The sequence below is a fragment of the Morus notabilis genome, unplaced genomic scaffold (assembly GCF_000414095.1).
Source record: "Morus notabilis unplaced genomic scaffold, ASM41409v2 Scaffold738, whole genome shotgun sequence".
Classification (NCBI taxonomy): Eukaryota; Viridiplantae; Streptophyta; class Magnoliopsida; order Rosales; family Moraceae; genus Morus; species Morus notabilis.
In genome coordinates this window covers 5,047-32,136 of record NW_010359162.1, presented here as the reverse complement: position 1 = coordinate 32,136, position 27,090 = coordinate 5,047, and the positions used below count along the sequence as shown (strand labels likewise).

General features: G+C 32.8%; 2 protein-coding genes across 2 annotated transcripts; both read right to left on the bottom strand.

The window, feature by feature from the left end:
• Positions 1-14,168: 14,168 nt before the first annotated feature.
• Positions 14,169-18,113, bottom strand: LOC21388771 (RINT1-like protein MAG2). The gene is made up of 4 exons (XM_024162788.1): positions 17,679-18,113; positions 17,398-17,505; positions 16,446-16,549; positions 14,169-16,351 (listed from the first exon to the last, which is right to left on the bottom strand). The coding sequence occupies exons 1-4, from the start codon at positions 17,980-17,982 to the stop codon at positions 14,453-14,455; spliced, it is 2,415 nt and encodes an 804-aa protein (XP_024018556.1). The 5' UTR covers positions 17,983-18,113; the 3' UTR covers positions 14,169-14,452.
• Positions 18,114-23,907: 5,794 nt separating this feature from the next.
• On the bottom strand, positions 23,908-26,806 carry LOC21388770 (F-box/kelch-repeat protein At1g74510). Its single transcript, XM_010093744.2, has 2 exons — positions 26,706-26,806; positions 23,908-25,963 (listed from the first exon to the last, which is right to left on the bottom strand). Exon 2 carries the CDS (start codon positions 25,935-25,937, stop codon positions 24,441-24,443), a length of 1,497 nt encoding a protein of 498 aa, XP_010092046.1. The 5' UTR covers positions 25,938-25,963; positions 26,706-26,806; the 3' UTR covers positions 23,908-24,440.
• Between the last annotated feature and the right edge of the window lie 284 nt (positions 26,807-27,090).

The window sequence follows — 27,090 nt, the reverse complement described above, 5'->3', positions numbered from 1 at the left end:
TAAACTTTAAAATTACGAATCATAATTTGAGTATATTTTTCAAACGGACCCTAAGAAAAAATGTGTGCCTCAACAATAATAAACAATCAGATGATTGATAGAGAAGAGATCATGATTCATCATTTCCAGGTTTTTAAAAGATCAATGTCGATTTGCATGTTGAAGAACCGAAATTGTTAAGAAGCAATTAAACAAACAGGAAATTGGAGAGACATCGGATCTATTTAGGTCTTTTTTTTCTAAAAAAAGAAAAAAAAAAGAATTAATCATATCTTTATGAAATTGAAGATTATCCATATCTTTATGAAATTGAACATTATCTAGTCTATCGCAAATAATAAGATCGGAATATGACCAATATGTTAAAAATAACGGTCGTTAAAGCTATTGTATTCTACAAATGATCATAGAGGACTAATCATTCTTTGCACGATCAAGAAATAGATGGCGTGCACGCAACTCCACAAGAAATACAGAGTAGAGGACCATCGAAAGTACCTCCAGATTATAATGTCTTTTAAAATACCCCCCACCACATATCAGTTGGCTCTTCTTGATGATACATAGACATATCTTCGGCAAAACTCGACCTTTGACAGCATAAAAACTCTCTATTTGAACCTCAGAAGCCTTGCATTTGAAAATAAATGAATAAATAATGCTTGAGACACCAACTTAAATTTCAATTTTTATGTACCAACAGATGTGACATGTGAATTTTTATTTTTATATTAGTACAGTTTAAAACATTGTCATATCAATTAATGAAAGTGATTGCATCTATCAATAAAAAGATTACAACTCACATGTCGCATAAGTTGGTACACAAAAGTTAGGATTTGAGTTAGTGTATATCAAAAAAATGAAATGAATAACAACAACCAAACAAAATCACTACTCACCAAAGATCTAAGGAGAAAGGAGAAGGTGTCTTAGGGCTGGTTTCACAAATCAGATTGGGTTTAATTAGTTTGGAAAAAACATAAACGATAATTAATTAGCTTAGATTTCTTTCGTAAAAAGGGTGTATATGCAAGTATTTAATTTACAGTTTTACTACTCTCTTGGGTGCTAAAAAGCTACAAGTCTATCGAGAATTCACTTCAAGAGAATCACCCTTTCCTCTAAGTGAAGCAAGCAAATCATAACATGTGCTAATGTTGGTCAACTTCAAGCATGGTCCAAACATAGGTTTAGGGATTTTTTTTTTAATTTTTTTTATAGGACAAAACAATCAATACGAAAACCAACTAGACATTAGGACAGTTCACACACTTGTTTGATGGCACCTATTCTACAAGATTGGCAATTGCACGTTTTACAAAACACATTATTGTGATTGCCTTTTCCCTTCAGTTTGTTAAAGCAAAGTGTTAAACGACAAAGACAAACCTCAAGTGACATTAATAGATCTTTGTGGTCCAACTTTTTAACTTATTTTTGTACTCTCAAAAGCTAAATTTGATGCTGTCAGTGAAGACGATAACAGTGTCTCCCTCTTGCACTACTATGTGTATCTAGCATGGCTGTGTCTATGTCTAGTTGCCTTCAACAGAAGGAACGCGATAAACGACAACTTGTGTCATGTCGTTGAATAGGGATCCAAATTTGGGCTGCAGAAAAAGATACAAATGAATCATGTGCACATGACATGAGTACTGAAGGAACATATATAATAGGATCTCGAAAGATATGATCTTTAGGAAAAAGACAATTTTTCTGTTTTCTTAATAAGCTATGTATCCTGATCAATCACAATGGTGTAGACTTTATGTGGATGTTTGAGCTTAATTACACAAGCATGTCACCATCATATTCGAATTAGTTGAGATGTTAAAAGATCTTTTGAAGGATTCCACGAACAGTCTAAGGCATAGTTCGTTCTATTAGTTTGAATCACAATTTAAATTTTTGCTAGTGTTTACTCTCATAAAAATTTAAATTCAATTTTTTTTGTTACAGTTTACTTTATAACTCAAATTTTCAACTCGAACGAGCGAAACAAATAGAGCCTAAAAACGTTCAGAGTCTCCGAAAATAATTGGAGTTTAGAGAAGTTAAACATATCTGACAAATAAATGAAGCTCAAATTGACTTGGAAAGGCTTGATTTTCGATGAAGTGTGAGAGCATCAGAGATTTACTCTCTTAATTTTGAAGTTTCTTCCTAACGGAGTTAATGTTGATTGCTGAAACGATTTCGGATGCGGAAGCATGTAATTAGCAGATCGTGTATAATAAAAAACTTCATAAAATTTTGAGATACTCTATAGATTATATTAATTTATGCATGAATAAATTAATCAAATTAATTTATTTATCTAGCGAACGATTAGGTCAATAACTTTGAGTTCTTTGACCACGAACGTTCCTTGCTTCAAGCTAGTTTAGAACACCCGAATCTTTCTTGTCAATTCCTTGTATCTATGAAGACGTGTGTGTGGGCACACTTGAAACAAAACGGGATTAGAAATAAAACACTCAAGTTTTCTACGAACATCAACACATGCATGACGTGGAATTTAAGAGAAAATTTTTCCTTTCCACACACTCTATAATTCGGCCACTATAGCCAGGAGAGAGCAAAAAATGTGTTCCCTAATTTTCTACAATCTCCTATTTATAGAATAGTAGTTAGACTCTCAGAAGAAGTCTAATCTTTATCTTCAAGATAAAGCTTGATATTTATCTCCCACTTCTAATTGAATTTGGAAACAAAATCCCTCTCTCTTATCCATATATTGGCCTACCACCACAGGGTGGTAAAGAATAAGGCAAAATTCTGCATTTATCTTGCAGTCTAATTTTGACTCAAATTCAAATTCCAATTTAAGTCAAACTTAAATTAATTTGAATTTTAAATTGGGCAACTTATCAAATAAGTCAAATAGATAACTTAGAGAGCAAACAATTGAATCCCAAAGGGATTTCACTGTGCTGGGCGTTCACAACATATGAACACATTCACATGTGTGTTCCAAAATTCAAATTTAAACTTAAATAATCACATTTTTTAATTAATAATTAATTCTCACTTAATTATCCTTGAGCGTTTTATTTTAGAATTCCACAGTTCTAAAATTCTCATTTTGCCCTTAGTCTTGTAGGATTATAAGGACGACGCGGGGACTCATAGACGTATAATTCTGAGCTCCAATAAAATTAATAATTAATCAAACTCTTTAATTAATTAATTAATTTTATTAATTCTAAAGTTTCTTCACTATAAACTACATCAAAATATTATGAAATTTTACAGACACGGTCCTTACATTTTTCTTGGCATACATGCAAAAAATGGCCTAAAAAAATGACAAAAAAAAAAGAAAAATGCTTTCAAAAAACCCCTGGCCCGCATAGTGGGGCGCCTAGGGGCCGGGATGGGTAAAAAATTTACATTTTTATTTACGTTTTGCATTTTAAAATTAATATACGATTTTCAATGGCCTCAAAAATTGACCAAAAAATGTAAAACAATGTCAAACAGCCTCTGCCCCGCGTAGTGGGCCGCACAGGGGTCAGGATGGGTAAAAAATTTACAATTTTATTTATGACTTGCATTCTAAAATTAATATACTATTTTTAGGAATTAATGCAATAACCAACACCATTTTTTGATGAATATTCTTTTTTTAATGATTTTCTTTATTTTTCATCTTCAAAAAATAAAATATAATAAAAATGACGTGAAAATATTATAAAATTTTGTAGACACGATCCTTATATTTTTGTGGGCATGCATGCAAAAAATGGCCTAAAAAACAGACACAAAAAGTAAAACCTTGTCAAAAAGCCCCCGGCCCGCGTAGTGGGGCGCATAAGGGCCGGGATGGGTAAAAAAATTATATTTTTATTTATTCTTTACATTCTTAAATTAATAAATGATTTTTTTGAATTAATACAATAAGCAGCACTATTTTTTGATGAATATTCTTTTTTTATGATATTCTTTATTTTTCATCTTTGAAAAATAAAATAAAATAAAAACGACTTACAAATATTATCAAAATTTTGCAAACACGATCCTTATATTTTTCTGGGCATGCGTACAAAAAATGGCCTAAAATACTGACAAAAAAAGTAAAACGCTGTCAAAAAATCCCCGGCCCGCATAGTTGGGCGCATAGGGGTCATGATGGGTTAAAAATTTACAATTTAATTTATATTTTACATTCTAAAATTAATATACTATTTTTAGAAATTAATGCAATAAGCAGCACCATTTTTTAATGAATATTCTATTTTTTATGATTTCTTTTATTTTTTATCTTCGAAAAATAAAATAAAATAAAAATGACGTCAAAATATTTTAAAATTTTACAGACACGATCCTTATATTTTTCTGGACATGCCAGCGAAACATAGCCTGAAAAACTGACAAAACAAGTAAAACGCAATAAAAAAGCCCCAGGCCCGCTAAGTGTGGCGCCTAGGGGTTGGGATTGGTAAAAAATTTACATTTTTATTTATGCTTTGCATTCTAAAATTAATACACCATCTTTTGGAATTAATGTAATAAGCAGCACCATTTTTTGATGAATATTATATTTTTTATGATTTTCTTTATTTTTCATCTTTAAAAAATAAAATAAAATAAAAGACGTCAAAATATTATAAAATTTTACATACACGATCCTTATATTTTTCTGGGCACGCGTGCAAAGGATGGCCTAAAAAACTGACAAAAAAGTAAAACGCTGTCAAAAAGCTCCCGACCCGAGTAGTGGGGCGCACAGGGTCCGAGATGGGTAAAAAATTTACATTTTTATTTATGTTTTGTATTATAAAATTAATATATGATTTTTAGGAATTAATGTAACAAGCAGCACCATTTTTTGATGAATATTCTATTTGCTATGATTTTCTTAATTTTTCATCTTTGAAAAATAAAATAAAATAAAAATGACATCAAAATATTATGTAATTTTGCAGACATGATCCTTATATTTTTGTGGGCATGCTTGGAAAAATAAGTGCTCAAAAACTAACAAACAAAAGTAAAATGCTACCAAATAACCCCCGGCCCGCGTAGTGGGGCGTATAAGGAGCGGCATGGGTCAAAAATTTACATTTTTATTTATCTTTTTCATTCAAAAATTAATATATGATTTTAAAGAATTAACGTAAAGCAGCACCATTTTTTTTATGTATATTCTATTTTTTATGATTTTCTTTGTTTTTCGTCTTTAAAAAATAAAATAAAATAAAAACGACGTCAACATTTTATGAAAATTTGCATACATGATACTTATATTTTTCTGGGCACGTGTGCAAAAAATTGCCTAAAAAACTAACAAAAAAATGTAAAACGCTGGTCGGGATGGGTAAAAAATTTACATTTTTATTTATGTTTTGCATTCCAAAATTAATATATGGTTTTTAGGAATTAATACGTTTAGTTCCATTTTTTGATGAATATTCTTTTTTTTATGATTATCTTTATTTTCCATCTTTGAAAACTAAAATAAAATAAAAACGATGTCAAAATATTATAAAATTTTGCATACATGATCCTTCTATTTTTCTAGGCATGCATACAAAATATGGCCTCAAAAATTGACAAAAAAGTTAAACGCTGTCAAAAAGCCCCCGGCATGCGCATTGGGGCGCATAGGGGCCGTGATGGGTAAAAAATTACATTTTTATTTATGTTTTACATTCTAAAATTAATATCCAATTTTTAGGAATTAATGCAACAAGTAGCACCATTTTTTGATCAATATTCTATTTTTTATGATTTTCTTTATTTTTCATCTATGAAAAATAAAATAAAATAATAATGACGTCAAAACATTGTGAATTTTTGCATACACGATCCATACATTTTTCTGGGCATGGCTGCAAAAAATGGCCTCAAAAACTGACAGAAAAAGTAAAACATTGTTCAGAAGCCCCTGGCCTGAGTAGTGGGGCGCCCATGGGCCGGAATGGTTTAAAAATTTATATTTTTATATATGTTAAACATTCTAAGCCGCACCATTTTTTGATTAATATTTTATTTTTTTATGATTTTCTTTATTTTTCGTCTTTCAAAAATAAAATGAAATAAAAATGATGTCAAATTTTTTTGAAATATTGCAGACAATATACTTAAGTTTTTCTGGGCATGCTTGCAAAAAATTGGCCTAAAAAAATGATAAAAAAAAACGCTCTCAAAAAACTCTCCGCCCGCATTGTGCGGCACCCAGGGGTCGAGATGGGTAAAAAGTTTCCATGTTTATTTATGTTTTATATTCTAAAATTAATATACGATTTTTAGGAATTAATGCAACACGCACCACCATTTTTTTGATGAATATTCTATTTTTTATGCTTTTCTTTATTTTTCAATTTTAAAAAATAAGATAGAATAAAAACAACTTCAAAACATTATGAAATTTTGTAGACACAATCCTTATATTTTTCTGTGCATGCTTATAAAAAACGGCCACAAAAAATGACAAAAAAATTAAAACGTTTTTAAAAAGCTCTCGGCCCGCGTAGTGGGATGCCTAGGGGCCGGGATGGGTCAAAAATTTACTTTTTTATCTATGTTTTGCATTCTAAAATTAATATACAATTTTTAAGAATTAATGCAACAAGCAGCACCATATTTTGATGAATATTCTATTTTTTATGATTTTCTTTATTTTTTTTGTTTTTGAAAAATAAGATAAAATAAAAACAACTTCAAAACAATATGAAATTTTGCATACACGATCCTTAGATTTTTCTGGGCATGCCTGGAAAAAATGGCCTCGAAAATTGACAAAAAAAGTAAAACGTTTTCAAAAAGTCCCTAGCCCGCGTAGTGGGGCGCCCAGGGGCCAGGATGAGTCAAAAATTTACCTTTTTATTTATGTTTTGCATAATGAAATTAATATACAATTTTTAGGAATTAATGCAACAAGCAGGACCATTTTTTTGATAAATGTTCTATTTTTTATAATTTTCTTTCCTTTTCATCTTTGAAAAATATAATAAAATAAAAACGGCGTCAAAATATTATATAATTTTGTAGACATGATCCTTATATTTTGTGGGCATGCCTGAAAAAAAAAGTCCTCAAAAACTGACAAAAAAGTAAAATATTGCCAAAAAGCCCCCGGCCTGCGTAGTGGGACGCATAGGGGCCGGGATGTGTTAAAAATTTACATTTTCATTTATGTTTTTCAATCCAAAATTAATATATGATTTTTAGAAATTAACACAACAAGCAACACCATTTTTTATGTATATTCTATTTTTTTATGATTTTCTTTATTTTTCATCTTTGAAAAAGAAAATAAAATAATAACGATGTCAACATTTTATGAAATTTTACATACATGATATTTATATTTTTTTTGGCACGCGTGCAAAAAATGGCCTAAAAAACTGACAAAAAAGTAAAACGCTGTCAAAAAGCTCCCGGCCCACGTAGTGGAGTGCATAGGCGCCGGGATGGGTAAAAAATTTATATTTATATTTATGTTTATCATTCCACAATTAATATACGATTTGTAGGAATTAACGCAACAAGTAGCACCAGTTTTTTTTGTACGTTCTATTTCTTATGATTTTTTTTATTTTTCGTATTTGAAAAATAAAATAAAGCAAAAACGACGTCAAAATTTTATGAAATTTTGCATACATGATACTTATATTTTTCTGGGCTTGCCTGCAAGGCTTGGGCTAAAAAACTCACAAAAAAGTAAAACGCTATCAAAAAGACCCTGGCCCGCTTAGTGGGGCACCCAAGGGCCGGGATGGGTCAAAAATTTACATTTTGATTTTTGTTTTACATTCTAAAATTAATATACGATTTATAGTAATTAATGCAACAAGCAGAACTAGTTTTTGATAAATATTCTATTTTTTATGATTTTTTTTTTATTTTTCATCTTTGAAAAATAAAATAAAACAAAAGTGACATCAACATACTATGAAATTTTTCAGATACAATCCTTACATTTTTCTGGGCAAGCGCGCAAAAAATGGCCTCAAAAAATGACAAAAAAAAGAAAAACGATGTCAAAAAACCCCCCGGCCCGCGTAGGGGGCGCCCAGGGGCCAAGATGGGTCAGAAATTTACATTTTCATTTGTATTTTGCATTCTAAAATTAATGTACGATTTTTAGGAATTAATGTTACAAGTTGCACCATTTTTTTTTATGCATATTCTATTTTTTATGATTTTCATTATTTTTCATCTTTGAAAAATAAAATAAAACAAAAACGATGTCAAAAAATTATGAAATTTTGCAGACACGATCCTTACATTTTTTGGGGCCTGCCTAAAAAAAGGCCTAAAAAAAATGATAAAAAAAGTAAAACGGTGTCAAAAAGGTCCCGGCTCGCGTAGTGGGGCACCTAGGAGCTGGGATGGGTCTAAAATTTACATTTTTATTTATGTTTTGCATTCTAAAATTAATAAATAATTTTTAGAAATTAATGCAACAAGTAGCACCATTTTTTGATGTGTATTCTATTTTCTATTTTTTTCTTTATTTTTGTCTTTAAAAAATAAAATAAAATAAAAACGACCTCAGAAAATTATGAAATTTTACAAACACGATCCATAAATCTTTCTGGGCCTGCTAGTAAAAAATGGCCTCAAAAAATGACAAAAAAGAAAAACACTATAAAAAAGCCCATAGCCCACGTAATGGGGCGCCTAAGGGTCGGGATGAATAAAAAATTTTCATTTTTATTTACAAAGAGCACCATTTTTTGATGAATATTCCTTTTTTATGATTTTTTTATTTTTGGTCTTGGAAAAGTAAAATAAAATAAAAACGATGTCAAAACGTTATGAAATTTGGTAGACATGATCCTTATACTTTTGTGGGCATGCATGCAAAAAATGGCCTCAAAAATTGACAAAAAAAGTAAAACGTTGTCAAAAAGCCCTTGACCTGCGAAATGGGTCGCATAGGCGCCGGATGGGTAAAAAATTTAAATTTTTATTTATGTTTTTCATTTTAAATTTCATATATGATTTTTAAAAATTAATGCAACAAGCAGCACCATTTTTTTATTAGTATTCTACTTTTTATGATTTTGTTTCTTTTTCGTCTACGAAATATAAAATAAAATAAAAACGACGTCAAAATATTATGAAATTTTGCAGACACAATCCTTATATTTTTTTTTGACATGCTTGCAAAAAGCGGCCCAAAAAATATCAAAACAAAAAGAAAAACGCTGTCAAAAACCCACGGCCCGCGTAGTGGGGCACCGAGGGGCCGGGATAGGTCAAAAATTTACATTTTTATTTATGTTTTGCATTCTAAAATTCATATACGATTTTTAAAAATTAATGCAATAAGCAGTACCATTTTTTGTATGAATATTCTATTTTTTGAGATTTTCTATATTTTTTATTTTTGAAAAATAAAATAAAATACAAACAATGTCAAAATATTATGAAATTTTACAGACACGATCCTTATATTTTTCTAGAAATGCCTGCAAAAATTAGCCTAAAAAATGACAAGAAAAAGTGAAACGCTCTAAAAAAACCCCCAGCTCACGTAGTGGGGCGCCCAGGAGCTGTGATTGGTAAAAAATTTACATTGTTATTTATGTTTTGCATTCTACAAGTAATATACAATTTTTAAGAATTAAGGCAAGTAGCAGCACCATTTTTTTATGAATATTCTATTTTTTATGATTTTCTTTGTTTTTCAGCTTTGAAATATAAAATAACATAAAAATGACGTAAAAACATTATGAAATTTTACAGACACGATCCCCACATTTTTCTGCGCATGCTCGCAAAAAAGGCCTTAAAAACTGAAAAAAAGGTGAAAGATTGTCAAAAAATCCCCGACCCGCATAGTGGAGCGCCTAGGGACTGGGATGAGTGAAAAATTTACATTTTTATTTATATTTTACATTGTAGAATTGATGTACGATTTTTAAGAATTAATACAATAAGAAGCACCATTTTCTGATGAATATAATATTTTTAATGATTTTCTTTATTTTTTATCTTTGAAAAATAAAATAAAATAAAAACAACGTCAAAACATTATGAAATTTTGCAGACACGATCATTCTATTTTTCTGGGCATGCGTGCAAAAAATGGCCCAAGAAAATGACAAAAAAAAGTAAAACGTTGTTAAAAAGCCCATGGCCCACGTACTGGGCATCGAGCGGCCGGAATGTGTGAAAAATTTATATTTTTATTTATGTTTTACATTATAAAATTAATATATGATTTTTAGGAATTAATACAACAAGAAGCACCTTCTTTTGATGAATATTTTACTTTTTATGATTTTCTTTATTTTTCATTTTTAAAAAATAAAATAAAATAAAAACGACGTCAAAATATTATGAAATTTTGCAGACACGATCCTTACATTTTTTTAGGCTTGCCTGCAAAAAATGCCCTAAAAATGACAAAAAAACGCTGCCAAAAAACCTCCGGCCTACGTAGTAGGGCGCCCAGGGGCACGGATGGGTCAAAAATTTTCATTTTTATTTATATTTTACATTCTAAAATTAATATTTGATTTTGAGGAATTAATGCAATAAATAGCACAATTTTTTTTATCAATATTCTATTTTTATGATTTTCTTTATTTTTTATCTTTGCAAAATAAAATAAAATAAAAACGACGTCAAAATATTATGAAATTTTACAAACACGGTCCTTACATTTTTCTGGGCATGCTTGCAAAAAATGGCCTCAAAAAAAGAAAAAAAAAAAAAGAAAAACGCTGTCAAAAAACTCCCGGCCCGCGTAGTGGGGTGCCTAGGGGCTCAAATGGGTCAAAAATTTATAGTTTTATTTATGTTTTGTATTCTAAAATTAATATACAATTTTTAGAAATTAATGCAATAAGCCGCACCATTTTCTGATGAATATTTCATTTTTTATGATTTTATTTATTTTTCATCTTTGAAAAATAAAATAAAGTAAAAACGACGTCAAAAAATTATGAAATTTTTGCATACACAATCCTTATATTTTTTTGGGCATGTTGCAAAAAATAACCTCAAAAAATGACAAACAAAAGAAAAACGTTGTAAAAAAGCCCCCGTCCCACGCAGTATGACGCCTAGGGGCCGGGATGGATAAAAAATTTATATTTTTATTTATGTTTTGCATTCTAATATTAATATATGATTTTTAGGAATTAATTCAACAAGAAGCACCATTTTTGATGAATATTCTTTTTTTTATGATTTTCTTTATTTTTGGTCTTTGAAAAATAAAATAAAGTAAAAACGACGTCCAAACATTATGAAATTTGGCAGACACGATCCGTATATTTTTCTGGTTATGCATGCAAAAAATGGCCTAAAAAACTGACAAAAAAAATAAAACGTTGTCAAAAAACCACCAACCCGGGGTCAAGATGGGTTAAAAATTTACATTTTTTTATGTTTTACATTTTAAAATTAATATACAATTTTTAAGAATTAATGCAACAAGCAGCGCCATTTTTTGATAAATATTCTATTTTTTATTATTTTCTTTATTTTTTGTATTTAAAAAATAAAATAAAATAAAAACGACGTCAAAATATTATGAAATTTTGCATACACGATCCTTACATTTTTTCTGGACATGCCTGCAAAAATAGCCTCAAAAAATGACAAAAAAAAAGAAAAACGCTGTCAAAAAACCCCGATCCATGTAGTGGAGCGCCTAGGGGCCAAGATAGGTCAAAAATTTATATTTTTATTTATGTTTTATATTGTAAAATTAATATATTATTTTTAAGAATTAATTCAACAAGGAGTGTCATTTTTTTTAATATTCTTTTTTATGATTTTCTTTATTTTTTGTCTTTGAAAAATAAAATAAAATAAAAGCAACCTCAAAACATTATGAAATTTGGTAGACACGATCCTTACATTTTTCTAGGCATGCCTGCAAAAAATGGCCCAAAAAAGATAAAAAAAAAAGTAAAACGCTGTCAAAAAGCTCCCGGCCCACGTAGTGGGGCACCTAGGGACTGGGATGTATAAAAAATTTACATTTTTATTTATGCTTTGTATTCTAAAATTAATATATAATTTTTAGGAATTAATACAATAAGAAGTACCATTTTTTGATTAATATTCTATTTTTATGATTTTCTTTATTTTTCATCTTTGAAAAATAAAGTAAAATAAAAATGACGTCAAAATATTATGAAATTTTATACACAATCCTTACATTTTTTTTGGGCATGCCTGCAAAAAATGACCTAAAAATGACAAAAAAAAACGCTGTCAAAAAACTCCCAGCTCGCGTAGTGGGGCACCTAGGGGCCGGGATGGGTCAAAAATTTACATTTTTATTTATGTTTTGCATTCTAAAATTAATATATGATGTTTAGGAATTAATTCAACAAGTAGCACTATTTTTTTATGAATATTCTTTTTTTTACGATTTTCTTTATTTTTGGTCTTTGTACTCTCGTAATTATAGATATAGTTTACTTCTAAACTTTGAAGTGTCCATTTGTTGTAGTCATTACATATAAATCAATCATCCATAAATAATTCATAATTAGAGGCATGTGAAATCCATTAACCTCTCTAATTACATCTTTATCCTTAAGTACTATTGATTCTCTAATGGACAGTGATTCATAAAATAAATTCTTGAATCGAAGCTCCTACTGGTCCAAGTACAGCAACCCTCAAGAGAATTATTTATCTACTTCTCTCTAAAAAAGGAATGAATTTCATTTCATATAATAACATTCTCGGTTGCTCACTTTATCATGTCTCCAAAATACAAGGAATAGGATTTATGATCTCAAAATATGTACTGAGTAAATCAAAAAACACAAATCCATTAATAGGAGTCTGCTAATAACTCAAGATTAAGATCATTCTATATATGACCATCGACAGACTCAATTAGAATTTCTATACTTAACGAAAATTATCAAAAATTTATATTGTGTCTATGCCTCTGTTCCACATAATATTATTATACGTAATACACTCATTCAATATCTCTACATATTAACAGTGCAGATAATATTGTTCCATTCTGAATGGGAAGGACATGTATTAGTAATGTTTTAATTAAAGATTTTAAACTTTAATTAAATTCATTGCGAACATCGTTTTGATTATTATCCTTTAATATTATCCTCTCACATATAACACATAAACAATATTTATGGTCACATAAATAATCATGAAATTTTCAGTGATATTCATAAAATATTCAATAATATATGCACATAAAATAATGAATAAACTTTTTTATTAAATAAATAATAAATATCATATTAAAACTGAGAGGTAAAACATATATAGTTCTGAAGCATAGATAAGAAAGAAGAGAAATCTAAGCCAGACAAAGTACAAGTCGTTATTGCTAGCATTTCATACCAAATAAGTACAGGTTATTGGTATGGTAAAACATATATACGGGCAACTCACAAAAATGTCTAGGTTACTGGCTTCCTGAGAGGCCTGTAGGTTTCTAGCCAATCCAAGTAAAACTGAGAGGGTTGACCTCCCGCAGAATGGAATTTTCTACTCACCGGAACAGAAGAGGGAAAAGGAAAAATCTCTCAACAAAAGACCTCTAAAAAATAAATAAAATAAAATAAAAAGCCCATTCACAAACTAGTGAAATGAAAAAATAACATTATTTGTTTGATAACTCAAATTCTTTTATTACAGTGTTTTCTCTTAAAAAAATTCAAATTCAATTTTTTTGTTAGTCTTTTCTCTCACATGAAAAATTTTGAGTTGTGAAAAATATACTTTACATGAAATTAATCACAAAGTGAAAATTCAAATTCAACTTTTTTACTAGTTTTTTCTCTCACATGAAAAAGTTTAAATTGTAACTTGAGTTGTGAAAAAAATACTTTATGTGAAATTAATCACAACACTTTACATGAAATTAATCACAATTTTTAAAGAATACCACATGTTACAACTTACAACCCAATATAACATGCCGTCAAAAAGAAATCATGTTACCATATGCAAACGTAATTGTAAATTCGACCGAAATATAAATAATTCCATATCCTACGTCACACTTACGTCGAATATAGGCCTATATAGGATACCTATACGGAAATCAGCTACACAACCACAGTCTCTTTTTTGTATCATATTTCTCAAGTACTGTATTTCCCCACCTACAGTAGTTTCCCAAACTAATTTAATGTAAACAATAGTACCCCTAAAAAATAAATAAATAAACAATAGTAATGCTTCAGAATTGGAGAAACAACAGTTCAAAATGCGTTGCAAATGAGAAAATGATCCTCAATAAATTTGATAACAAGCAATTAATGGAATGAGCTTTCTCAAAAGTAGAAGGAAAATGCCTAACGTGTACCTTTTTCTTTCCATTATTGTATAATTATGACAATTAAATGGGTCGTTCCAGGAGTCCTAAGTCATGTACAACACAAAGATCTCAACATGATACCGATAAATCCGACAAAATCTCACCGATTTCCACAGCCAAAGCACCTCTTTAGGAATATGAAGACAAGGAAATATTTACTCAGAAAACTATACTCTTCACGATTCTATCTACTTCAACCACACTCAAATGTCTAAAGCCATTTTCCTTCATCCATTTCTCCGTTCCAGCCGAAACATCTTTAAGTTGCTTTTCTGACATCTTCAACAGCTTCAAGCCCTCACTTGATTTTGGAAAGAAGCCTTCGGGCCTCAAACACCAAGCTCTAAATACCCCAAACAAAACCTCCAAATCATTAGCAAACCTCTCAATTCCGCCATCACGAAACTTCACATTACTCAAAAGAATGCCATTGAAAACTAATCGATCTATCCCCGCAGCCAAACTTCTCCACACCCCAATAAAGTCTTTCCCGTTCAAATTGACTTCTAACACTGACATTTTTCCTTGCAGATAATCAAGGGCACCAACTAAAGACTTCGACACTGTCCAACCTTCTTCACTCTTTTCCTGCCACTGCCTTTTGTTCTTTATATAGTCTCGACATAGAGCATCGAACCCCCTCAAAGTTACAACAGATAATTTTTCAACCCACTCTATTCTAAATCCCTCCAACTTTCCAATCTCCTTATCTAACACACTACTCTCAATATCTTCTATCAGTCCACCACCTTTGTTCGCACTAATAGATACTTCCGATTGATCACCCTGGACTGATCCCAGTTCAAGAAAGAAGACGTCCTCGCACCATTCCATTAGTACAGATTCAAAATTGCGAGCAGCATTAATAGAGTTTGCAACTTTGATTAGGGCATCATCATCTGTCAAGGCAGTTAGGCCTTCAGCTTCTTGGCACCTGAGAAGCAAGCATTCCAAGAAGTTTTGTATTATAGGTGCACCAGCAGATCTGAGAAACTTCGACCTCAGAGATAACGTCGGCAGTGACCGACAACGATCAATTACAGATGAAAGACGCCGAAGAAAGGCACTAGAAATTGCAGGTGCTTTATAGTCTTCGGGATTAGAGGAAAGGATTGCTCCCTTAACCTTCATTGTCCAATTTTTCTCAACATTACACTCGGTTTTTAACTTGTCTAGTATGTCTCGGAGCTCAATCTCAGCCCATACCTCAAGCCAGTCAGGCCGATCACAGAAAACAGATAGAGAGGAAATCTTTTGAAGGTTTCCATCATCCTCAAAGGAAAGAAAGATTCCAGAATGCTCTAACAGAGACTTAATCTGTTTGTCAAATGATATCATCAAGTCAATAAGATTAAGCCAGGATATTCTGGCCTGTGATTGAGTGTCCATGTTATTTTCTTCCTCTAGTTGAGCAACATACTTCGGAAAAATTTCTTTTGCCAAATATGTTGATAAGGAGGATACCATTGCTGATATCCATTCCTCTCTGCAACTATATCCAGATAACATTGCTTCATCAACCAATGGTTGTAATAGTTCATCCATAGAGTCTACATAGTCTCTTGTAATTTTATAGACAAGAGCAAAAATGAATTCTGGCTTCTCAACCCACTTCGAGAAATGGCGTTGGGATGCCAATGATATAGGATTTACCAGCTCTTCAATCACCCAAAGTGGCTGGTGCAGAGCAACTTCCCTGCTATAGCCTTCAAGTTGCCGAGATTTTCTCCGTCTCTGCAGCTCCTGTAGGTTGCACAGAGCAAAAAAGTTTTCACAGTACAGGTCTTTGAGGTCACCTTGCATTGTGAAAAGAGGATTGACGAATTTGGTGGAATTTGAAACTGCAGAACTCGTAGATGATAGTGGCGGTGGCCACCCTAGAGAAACAAGAAGTGCTCGATGATCTGCTATAGCCTGTGGTCTTAAGATGGCCAAAGCTCGATCTACTCTGTGATCAACTGCTGACATAAGCCGTCCCCATTGGGGGTGTGTTTTTGTAATTGATGTTAGAATGTCTTCTGTCTGTTTCAGGGTTCTAATAGCATGCAGACGAGTATCCTGCAAGAATTGAGTGCATTGAGAATATAATTGGCGACCAGAGGGAAAAATAATTAGAATATCATTTTCTTTTAAAAACATAATGACTACTCACTTCTGAATTCTGTGTTGAGTAATACTTCTTTAAGTTTTTTGTCATGGTTGAAGATACTGCATCTTCAATATCACCAATCAAACTATCAAGCTTCAACGCTGTCTCTGAAAGATACAAAGTACAAAAGTGAGGAAAAAGACAGAAACACTGAATTACTGTAATAAACTTATAAAAATAGTATATATTTATGTCCGCATTAGTGTTTCCAAGAAAGATAATAACACGGTATGTCCAATCTTTGAAGAAGAATGCTTGTGCAATAAACCTAAATTGTTGCACGGTATATAATTCTTTAAAATATCTTAGTGTTTTACAAAATAACATCCTTGGTGCGCAAATATATCACCACTATTTTATCACTAAATTTTTGGCAGTTGAATTTTTTCCAAGATAATGAACATATGCCATCTCCTCAAAACTAAAGCTCAACCATGGAAACACTGCATACCCTCACTGACAAAGCTCAACCATGGAAACACTGCATACCACCCTTGCTGACAAAGCAAGTTGATACGTTAATGTTCTTTCTTTTACGTTTATCCTTCATCCCAGTGTAAAATGCTTTAAGATTCCGACTAGGGAGATGTAGATGATGTAAATGATTATAATTTGTGCAATTCTCATGGAGATAAACTCCTGTAAAATGAGAATAACTAAGTTCATTGCCACAGGGAAGCTTTTATTTGAAAACATATAAAATCTAAAATTTGTAAATGTTGCGGATATTGCACATAAACAAATTATATTGCCCCAAAATGAAAAATCATAAAGACCTTCATTTCCAAACAAGTGGACATCCAAAGAAGCTTTCAAACTGATAATCAAATTCTCAAGTGAAAAGTCAATATAATTCCTACCATTATGTTTGTTATGACACAATCAACGCCTACACTAACTGAACATCTCAAACCGATTTTCCGCATTTCTATTCTATACATCGTGAGCAACTCACCGGCGTAAATCCGAACCGCCTCGACTCTCGCCACTTCCTTCGCCAATGCCGGCAGCTCCTCCCCCAATATCTGCTCTGTTCTCCCCTTTCCCTCTCCTCCTTCCCCATCTGTACACAAAATTCCATAAATCCGCTCACATCAATTGCCAAAATCACAGAAATCAATACATATAGATACACAAAATCCCTAGAATCGAATACGAATAAAAAAAAACTCAAAACAGACATAATGCATAGACAGAGACAGATATACATATAGATATACCAAAAGAAAACAGAACCTGCAGAGGCAGAACTAGGAGAGGAAGTGGACGATAGGAGACCGATCAATTGCGCATTGATGTCAGCGAAGAGAGCGTGGATTTGATCGGAGAACGAGGAGTAGGCGACGAGGATCTCCCCGAGGTTCCGATTCAGGTCAATTAGGTTTTGATCCAAATCGCCGCACTGAGCTTGGAGCTCGGAGACGAGGCTCGGAGCTTGGCTGAGAGCTTCGCCGGTGTTGAGGTTGTGGTTGAGAAAGAAGAGGACCGAGGCAGAGAGGCTCATGGCCGGAGGCAGCGTACCGGCGACGGAGGAGTCCATGGTTGTTCGGAGGTTCAGTTCAGGCCATTGGGTTCGGTGGTAGCAATGGGAAATTTGAACGTAGCGCGAGGGTATTTTCGAGTTTTAACGCCGAAATATAAACCTTGTAAGGTGCTTTGCTTCATTCTTCCATTGAGAGAGTTCTGAACAGTGAGTCAGAGACTCGGTGCCGTGTCAAAAGTTTGACTTTCTTATCTATGGGCCTAGGCCTAATAGTTAACGGGTTTGCTTGTGAGAGAACCCAACCAACCTTGTGGATTGACTCTATAAGATTTGGGTCAAATGAAGACTGCCCTTGTTTTCTTTGGGCTTTGGGTAGTCCCAAGAGTCTCGGTGAGAAAATTGTTCAAAACTTACTGGATTTGTATCCATTACTCTTAACTAATATATTTTTTATTAATATAATTATTTAGTTAAAAAGGATATCAATAACTGACCATTAGAGAATCAATAGTACTCGAGAATAAAGATGTGATTAGAGAGATTAACGGATTTCATCTGGCTCTAATTATAAATTATTTATGGATGATTGATCTATATGTAATGGCTATATCAAATAGACACTTCAAAGTTTGGGAGTAAACTATATCTATAATTATGAGAGTGCAATTTCAAGTTTATAGTGGAGTAACTTTAGAATTAATAGAATTAATTAATTAATTAAAGAGTTTGATTAATTATTAATTTTATTGGAGCTCAGAATTATAAGTCCATGAGTCCCCGCGTTATCCTTATAATTCTACAAGACACGAAGAAAAAAATATGAATTTTAGAATTGTAGAATTCTAACGTAAAAAACTCAAAATTAATTAATTACGAATTAATTAAATATTGAATAATTTAATTATTTAATTTAAATTTTGAAACACACATGTGATGGAGATCACAAGTGTCACACGCCCAATACTGTAGGAATCCCTATGACATTCAGTTACTTGCTCTCTAAGTTATCCAATTAGAATTCAAATTAAATTAAATTTGACTTTAATTGAAATTTGAATTTGAGTCAAAACTGGACAATTGGATAAAGGAGAAATCTTATCTCCTCCTTATCAGCTGTAGGCATCAACCATAGGGGGTTTATCCTTGTGGTGGCCGAATTTTATCTACAGCAAGATAGAGAAAATTGTTCCAAAATAAATGGGAATTTTATTTGATGTTAAATAGGATTTAAATTAAATATTATCCTTATTTTCTGAAACCTTATCTTAAAAGATAAGATAGAGTTTCTATAAGACTCTAAGAGATACTCTATAAATAGGAGATTGCAGAAAATTAGAGAACACAATTTTCTCCATTTCCCTATGAGATAGGCGTGTAACATGCTAGTTACGGACATCTAACATTCTGTCAGACAGTGTGTAACATGCTAGTGACAGGTGTGTAACGTTTTCACTGCCCCTCCTACAAGTGGTGTGTAACATGCCTAGTGTAGGCATGTAACACACAGTTAGTTAGCGTGTAATCTACTAGAGGTTGGCGTGTAACCTGAGAGAAAAAGAGAACAAAAATTCTTCCAAATTCCCAGTTCCATGTCATGCATGTGTTGATGTTCGTGGAAGACTTAAGTATTTTGAGTGCTAATCCTATTTTACATCAGGTGTGCCTACACACACGTCTTCGTAGATTCAAGGAATTAACGGGGAAGATTCGGGTATTCTAATTAAGTTTGGAGCAATGACCGTTTGTGGTCAAAGAACTCAAATTATCGACCTAATCATTCACTAGGTAAATTTATTTTTAAATTAATTTAATTTATTTATTCGTATATAAATTAATGTATTCTATAGATTATCTAAAAAATTTATTAAAATTTTTGTTATATACGATCCGCTAAATCAACAACACCTATAGTTTTTAAAAGTCGCTTCAGATTTGACATCTTGAAACACATCATGAAATCAAGAGTCCTTTATATATCCCTCACATTTCATAAAAATTTTTAACTGTCATCTAAGGTACACGTATGTGAAATCGGGAATCCTTATATATCCCTAACATTTCATGAAGATTTTTAACTGTCATCTAAAGTACACGTATATGCGAAATCAGTCCTTATATATCCCTCACATTTCATGAAAAATTTTAACTGTCATCTAAAGTGCACTTATGCGGTTTTGAGTGCAACACTTAACTACGGTTCTAGAAAAATGTTAAAAGTGAAACTTTTAATGACATATTTACATAACACTGTTGTCAAAAGTCCCAAAAGAATTAAAAAAATATCTTTTTAGCCAAAGTTATTTGCTTGCTCAAACAACAATTTGTTAAAAACTTATTCACAAATTAATAAAACATTCATAGTTCAGGACAAAAGTCAAAAACAACAATTTCTAACTAATACAAAAACCCTTCGTCTAATCTAGAATTTATAGTAGTGTCTACTTTTTGTCATCAATTATGATATTTGGACATCACAGTTTCTAATTTTGAATAGTTAAAAGATGGTATTGGAATCATAGAAAAATTCAACACAACAGTCATTGAACAACAAATATCAAATTTTTAGAATATGCTTTATTTGATTTGACACCAAATATAAAATACACCAAATTATTATTCCTCATATATATATATATATATATATATCAATGTCGAGTTGGGCTTGGAGTGTATTATTCTACTCTTACAGGATACTTTCATTTTGGCAATAATTATCTAAAACATTGTAGTTCTATACCCATCAACATTTAGCACAATATTAGGCTTTACACTCTGGAATCACATGAAATATGCCAAGCCTAGGGGCATTATTATATCATATTAGCTACATGGTAATGAAACCCACAATGAATACAGCCAAATCCATTATTTTTTTCAATACAACAAATGACTATTATTGCAACAAATGACTTCTTGCACACGGCAAAAAACCGCAATTCCCAAAAGAGCTTTCTCCACTCACTGGCATGATTTGATTTGATTTTTTTTTTTTAGTATGTCATTCGGATACGACTTATAATCATGAAATCCAAAGACTATTTCTACTGAAGAATAGAAAAAATGTTTAGACTTAATCCAATACATATTTACATGTGACGGTACGGTATTTATTTGTACAACAACTTCATGACCTCATTTGCATTAATGTTGTTTTTTTTTTCCCTTAAAAAAAATAATGGTTTTGCATTTGACATTAACATTAGGTCATTATAGTAGTTTATATGTTTAGGTACTCCTCCACGTACGTCTCAAATATTAGATTTTACCAACCTATGAACCTATCTATTTAGTCTCCATGTCATAATTAAAACATTAAAAAAATCTACAATTTTTTAAAGGGTATGAAAGAATACCTATCACAAGGGCATTATTTTAAATCTTTAGCGTTTGATTAATGTATTCGTACAATGATTTAAATCACGGTTCGTGATTTGTTACCGTATTTTTTCTCATAAAAAATACACGTAAATTAATAATAATTCTGAATCATAATTATGAATCTGTAAACCAGACGTTTATTAAATTCAATTAATTTTGTATACCAATTTCATTTTAACGTGGATTTAATCAGAGGGTTAGAAATCGAGATCCGGGAAGAAAAAGCTCCTAAAAGGATATATAGTACTGGGCAGCAGCCATATTAATATTATGACAGAAAATGAGGTGTATTCCACTTTTTTAAAAAGAAAAAAAAAAGATAGTACAATTACAAATCCAAGTACTATAAATTAACCAGAAAGCGCAGAGACATGGTGCATGCACAGCCCACGTGAGTACTGCAACAGTTCCTCGTGGGGTCTCTGAGCAGTGAGTTAGAGCACAATTTCAAGCAGCTCACACATTCCATTTCTCCTATCATGTACAATTTTGTACTTTTTATTTTCTTCAATCTTTTATTATCTCTCTCTCTCTCTCTCTCTTTTTTTTTCTTTTGTGTGGTATGGATTGGCTCCTCCAACAAGGATTAATTGGCTGCAGGTAAAAAGGATCAACTCTGAAGGCCACTGAGCCCCGCAGGTACTATTATGGGAAAGTATTTTCAAGCTTTTGGAGTAAAAACAAAACTCAGTACGGTGAAAAAGAATTTGACCATGTTTTTTAATTAACAAACCGGTAGTAACCCCAACCAACCTGACCCAGGCAAGAAGAGAGAGAGAGAGAGAGAGAGAGAGAGAGAGAAAATAAAGCTAAAAGAAAGGGAATATTTGCATGTTTAACTATCCCAAGTCTTTTTGGCTGATTGATTGCTGGCTTCTCTTTTTCTACATCTGTTTTGCTTTCTTTTACTGTTGTTTCATGAGAAAGCCTCTCTCTCTCTCTCTCTCCCTCTCTCTGACTAAAGATTCTTAAGAATCCAAAATAACTGCTTAAGAATCTAAAATCACTGCTAAAATGCATTATCAAGAGGCGTAAGATTGGCGGGGTAATTAAAGGAGAATTCAGTGATAAGGTATGAACATATGATTTTCAGTTAGAACACAGTTTTAAACTGTCCGAGCAGATCAAAATATAATGAGCAACTATATCAGTACACAGTAAATTCACCAAGATGCCAGAAACTACCGTCTAGAAACAAACCTGTAAATTATCATGAAACGTCAGAACAAGAACAAGGAAAAGGCCCCTTTGACATTTTGTCTCTCTCTCTCTCTCTCTCTCTCTCTCTCTCTCTCTCTACAAAGTCACATAAACCAAATTCATACGTATGGTTACTGATAGAGCAACAACTGTCACAGCTGAAGAACACCCGTCTAAGAAATATGAACTTAAGACTGCTAATAACGTTTGTCAGAATAACAACAAAAGTAACTTACTGGAGCATTGATTTATGGAAAAAAATAATTCAGAACCTGCAAACATTTGTAACTGTTTTTGGTAACTAGTTAATTATTGTAATTGGCTGTATACTTTTTTGATTCCAAAACAACCTTTTCGATTCCAAAACAGCTTTTTCTTTCTAGTTGATATAACCTAAGTATTTCATTGAAACTTATTTTCAATATCAACTCTCATCTTAACCATTGATAGATTAAAGTAGAAACAGAAAGAAATCCAAGCGTCTCACCTAATTACTTTACCAAAGCATTGAAATGAATGTAATCACCAAGTCAAGTACAGTGCAGAAGTTTTGGTACTCGGTTCATCTAATCCAACACAAAGAAATAAAATAGCAGTATCCTAGAAAAATGTCTATGCTGCCTAGTAAAATGCCAATGCAGTTGCAGAAATGTGCATTTTCTGATACAATATATGCAAGCTTAACAAGCTAGTTGCAAAATTTAAATGTTTATTTAGTTCCCTTTCGAAAATCCGACAAAGTTATAAGAAATAATAAATTTGTTGTTAAAGCCCTCCATAAACGATGTCGCCTTCAGGATAACTAGAAGTAAAGAAATGCAACTAATAAGAATAAGAAACTGGAAGCGTCACAAATTATGCCAAGATCTAATTAGCTGCTTCGAGCAGCACCCATAACTTTCTATGGACATGTTCTCCAGCTCTCTCAAACATAGTTCAGAAAACTGGGTATGAAAATTTATCCAATTTTCCAACTGGCTGGCTATGACAGAAATTACTGTATAGTATAGTGATTAATTTTCTTTTCTAAACCTTTTTGATGCTAGTAAAAATGTCACCATATCAGACCTGCCCTAGCAAGCCGAAATGCTTCGTACATGTCAACTAATAACTAATATGGAAAATGCAACAAAACAAAAGTGCCTTGCGCTTGCAGTAAGAGAAATGTCAATAGAGTATTTGACTTGCAACAACAACGCATCAAACTATCTAAACATTTTCAATTTCATTTAGATTGACAAGTATAGGTGATAAAGACATAATAAATAAAGTAAATGGTTGAGAAAGGGAAAAAAAAAAAGAAAAAAGAAAAAAACAAAAGAGACTCAATTTTCGTTTCTTTACCAGTTCAATCATGATCAAAGTCAAAGGCATACAAAATGCCTAACGTCAAAAGCTGCCCGTTGAGACGGTAGTACCAGTGCATATAAAAATCTTGAATGGAAGGTAGGAACCATGCATCATTTCTTTTTCCCCCTATTTTCCTTCCTTGTCTGGGCAGGGGTCGAAATTTAACCACTTTCATTTCATAAATAAAAGGGACAGATAGAAGATTGTAAACCATTACACAATTATGCAATGTTTCAATAGAACTTATGGAAACAGTCATCACAACCTAAAACATTTACCACTACTTGTTTATTCACCTGTGCCTGTTCTACATAATACCAACTTTTGAAAAGCTCTCATGGTAACTAAAAAGGGAAATATGCAACACAACAGGTAAAAGAAAAAGGAAAAAGAGAGAGAAAGAAATTAAACCTCCAGACCTCCTGTAACTGTTTTATGGCTAAATCAAATTCTGAAGTTTTGCCATAAGAGGAAAGCAGAGATTACCCATGAGGTAGAATCTCATCTCCATGAAAAGCGAAGATCATAAATTCCACTCAGAAAGGACTCCACACTGCACGAATGGCGTCAAAGAAACTGGAGACCGCTCAACATCCCATCACTGTGCAATTATACACAAAGCTTCCAGATCGCTTTCTGGCAAGCAGGTCCCATCGTGGTGGCCCTTCATTGGGAACCCAAGAATTTAGCTCAATCATCCCTCCACCTAAAGCCCTCGGTCCACCAATAACAATTAGTCGATCTCCACAAGCTCTAAATGCTAAACCCCAACCATTCATTGAGACTGCTCGCTCAGGCAAACTCCCAATAGTGATCCATTCATTCCTCTTCTTTTCATATTTTCTCACCTCCTTTTCAGCGTAATCCGCGGCATACAATGTATTGTTTACAACTGCAACCAGAGGAGGTGCCTCCGAAGCAGTAGGTGCATCAGCAGCAGCCCCTCCATTTCTGGCAGGGAACATATCAGGTATTTCAGTCCAAGTCCCAGTCTCAAGATCATATACTTCCCCACATGTAAGAATTTTGGGGTTGCCTGTTCCTATACCACCAATAACATAAAACTTTCTGTCCATAAATACCCCAGAGCACATTTTTCTTGCTTTATTCATGCTTGGTAGAGTCATCCAAGTTCCAGTTTCTGAGTTATAAAGCTCTGCGGAGCGCAAGATATTGCCATGCGGGTCACAACCACCAGCTAGAATTGCGATTTCCCCGAGACTAGCAGAGCCAAATAAGCACCTTGGCATGTTCATTTTCATGCCAGATGACCATGTATTTGTCAAAATGCTATATCTATAAATAACATGGGATGTTATTTCCTTCCCAAAAACAAGTAGTTCCGTACCAACAGCCAAGGACTCCTTGTCTGAACACATGAAGCATTCATTTGAAGTCATTCTAGGCAAATGCATCCAGCGGTTATTATTCGGATCATATGCCTCCCATTCAAGGAGGTTGCATGAGAAGTAAACCCAATGTTCCACGATGCCCATCTGTCGCCTTAGCCGATAGAGCTCTCCACCGCGAATTAGAGAACGGAAACTCCTATTCAAGGAGGCAATTGAACCATAATCGGACCTTGGCAAGCGTAGGAGACAGTTGATTGAAATGTCCCTACCAAGTTGGCCGATGAGTGAGCTACAATCAGAGTAATCCCCTCCCTGCTGCTGGTCATTTGATTGTTCAGAGTCATCCCTCGGCTGATGCTCATCATCTGAGTGGTCAGAGTCATCCTCTTCCTGATTCTGGTCATTCGATTGGTCAGAATCAAAGTCATCAGATTGATCCTCAGCCTGATGAGGGTCATTTGATTGATTAGAATCATCCCCGTCCCGACGCTTATCATTCGATTGGTCAGCTCGGGCATGGGAAACATCATGGCCAACTCTACAGCCTTTCCCCCCTTCAACACAATCCGATAACTTGCTGGACTTCCTCAGTGTGATCTCTTCTCCATCTTCCAATCTGCGCTTATTGCTCGAAAGCTCAATCAGTCGGAAAGTATTGTAAATCCACTTGCTTTCCTGCTCGCAAGAGCTTGGCAAATCTCTAGATACGAGATATGATGGACCTTCCAACATGTTACCAGAATTCTCCGATCCAACCACTGCAAAAATAAATAAATAAATGCAAAACTCTAATCAGTCCAGAAAGAACAACATGGAAAATACATATCTCACCAATTACTCCACATTTAATAAGCAATACATGCGCAAAATAAATCATCTTTGAATCAAATTCAAAACCCATTTAACATAAACAATGACTAAATGGCAAAAAAAAAAAAAAAACGTTCAATCCGAATTTCTCAGTAAACAAAAGTGCATGCGACAATGCATAATAGATCATAGAGATATCAAAAGCCCTAAATTTCTTCAAATCCATCGGCAACACGAAAAGCAACGAAAATTGTAACTTAAAAGAATACAGACCTCAAAAATCAAATAGAAAAAATCTAGCTCCAGAAATGGCATTTACCGAATCAGATCTCTCCGTTCAAACCAATATCGATATACCAAAAATCAAAAAGCAAAAATAAAATAAAATTAGAGTCATTCAGCGACAAAACCACACCACAATCAAAATGTCAATACAATTATCATCAAATCTAGAAACCAGAATTCCAATTCGTCCCCAGAAGAAAAGAGATCCGTCTACAATTTCCCTAAACATCAATTTCACAAACGCATATTTCCATTTCTTCTCACGAGATTAAGCAAACAAGAAAAAAAAACAAAAAAAAAAAACACTACCCGAAAAAAGAAAAAAGCCAAACTTAACCGTAAAAGAAATCCTTTTCCCCCTTAATTTTCCCAGAGCAAGAAAAAAAGAACGAAAGAAGAGCTTACGAGTTGATGAGAAGAAGATGAGTCGCAGCAAAACTCGCTCTTCTTCTTCTTCTTCGTCTCTTTCCGCTCAGTTTCTCTCTCTTAGTGTTTCTCGCTCTAGATTCTCTCTCTCTCTTTCTTTTGGTTTCTGGTTATATTCGCTGGTGTGGGGAGAGAAATGAATTAAATAAGAATATAAGGGGAAAAAAGGAAAGAAAGAGAGAAGGGTAACGCTCGTAATTAAAAATTAATTTATTTTTTTTAAGGGAAAAAAAGGAGCTTGTGGGGCCTACCACCGGTTTGGGATTGCGGCCAAGGAGTAACGAAACCGCTGACGGCCGTTTCTGCACGTGTTTCTATCTCCGCTTACCCGCAGATAATTTTCTTCTCTCTTTTTTTACTGGTT

Excerpts from the sequence above, each read along its gene's own strand:
- LOC21388771 (XM_024162788.1), bottom strand. The coding sequence starts at position 17,982 with ATGGACTCCTCCGTCGCCGGTACGCTGCCTCCGGCCATGAGCCTCTCT. Across the intron at positions 17,506-17,678 it reads TCCTAGTTCTGCCTCTGCAG|ATGGGGAAGGAGGAGAGGGA; the intron begins GTTCTGTTTTCT and ends TTTTGTGTACAG. Across the intron at positions 16,352-16,445 it reads ACTCAACACAGAATTCAGAA|GATACTCGTCTGCATGCTAT; the intron begins GTGAGTAGTCAT and ends CAATTCTTGCAG.
- LOC21388770 (XM_010093744.2), bottom strand. The coding sequence starts at position 25,937 with ATGTTGGAAGGTCCATCATATCTCGTATCTAGAGATTTGCCAAGCTCT.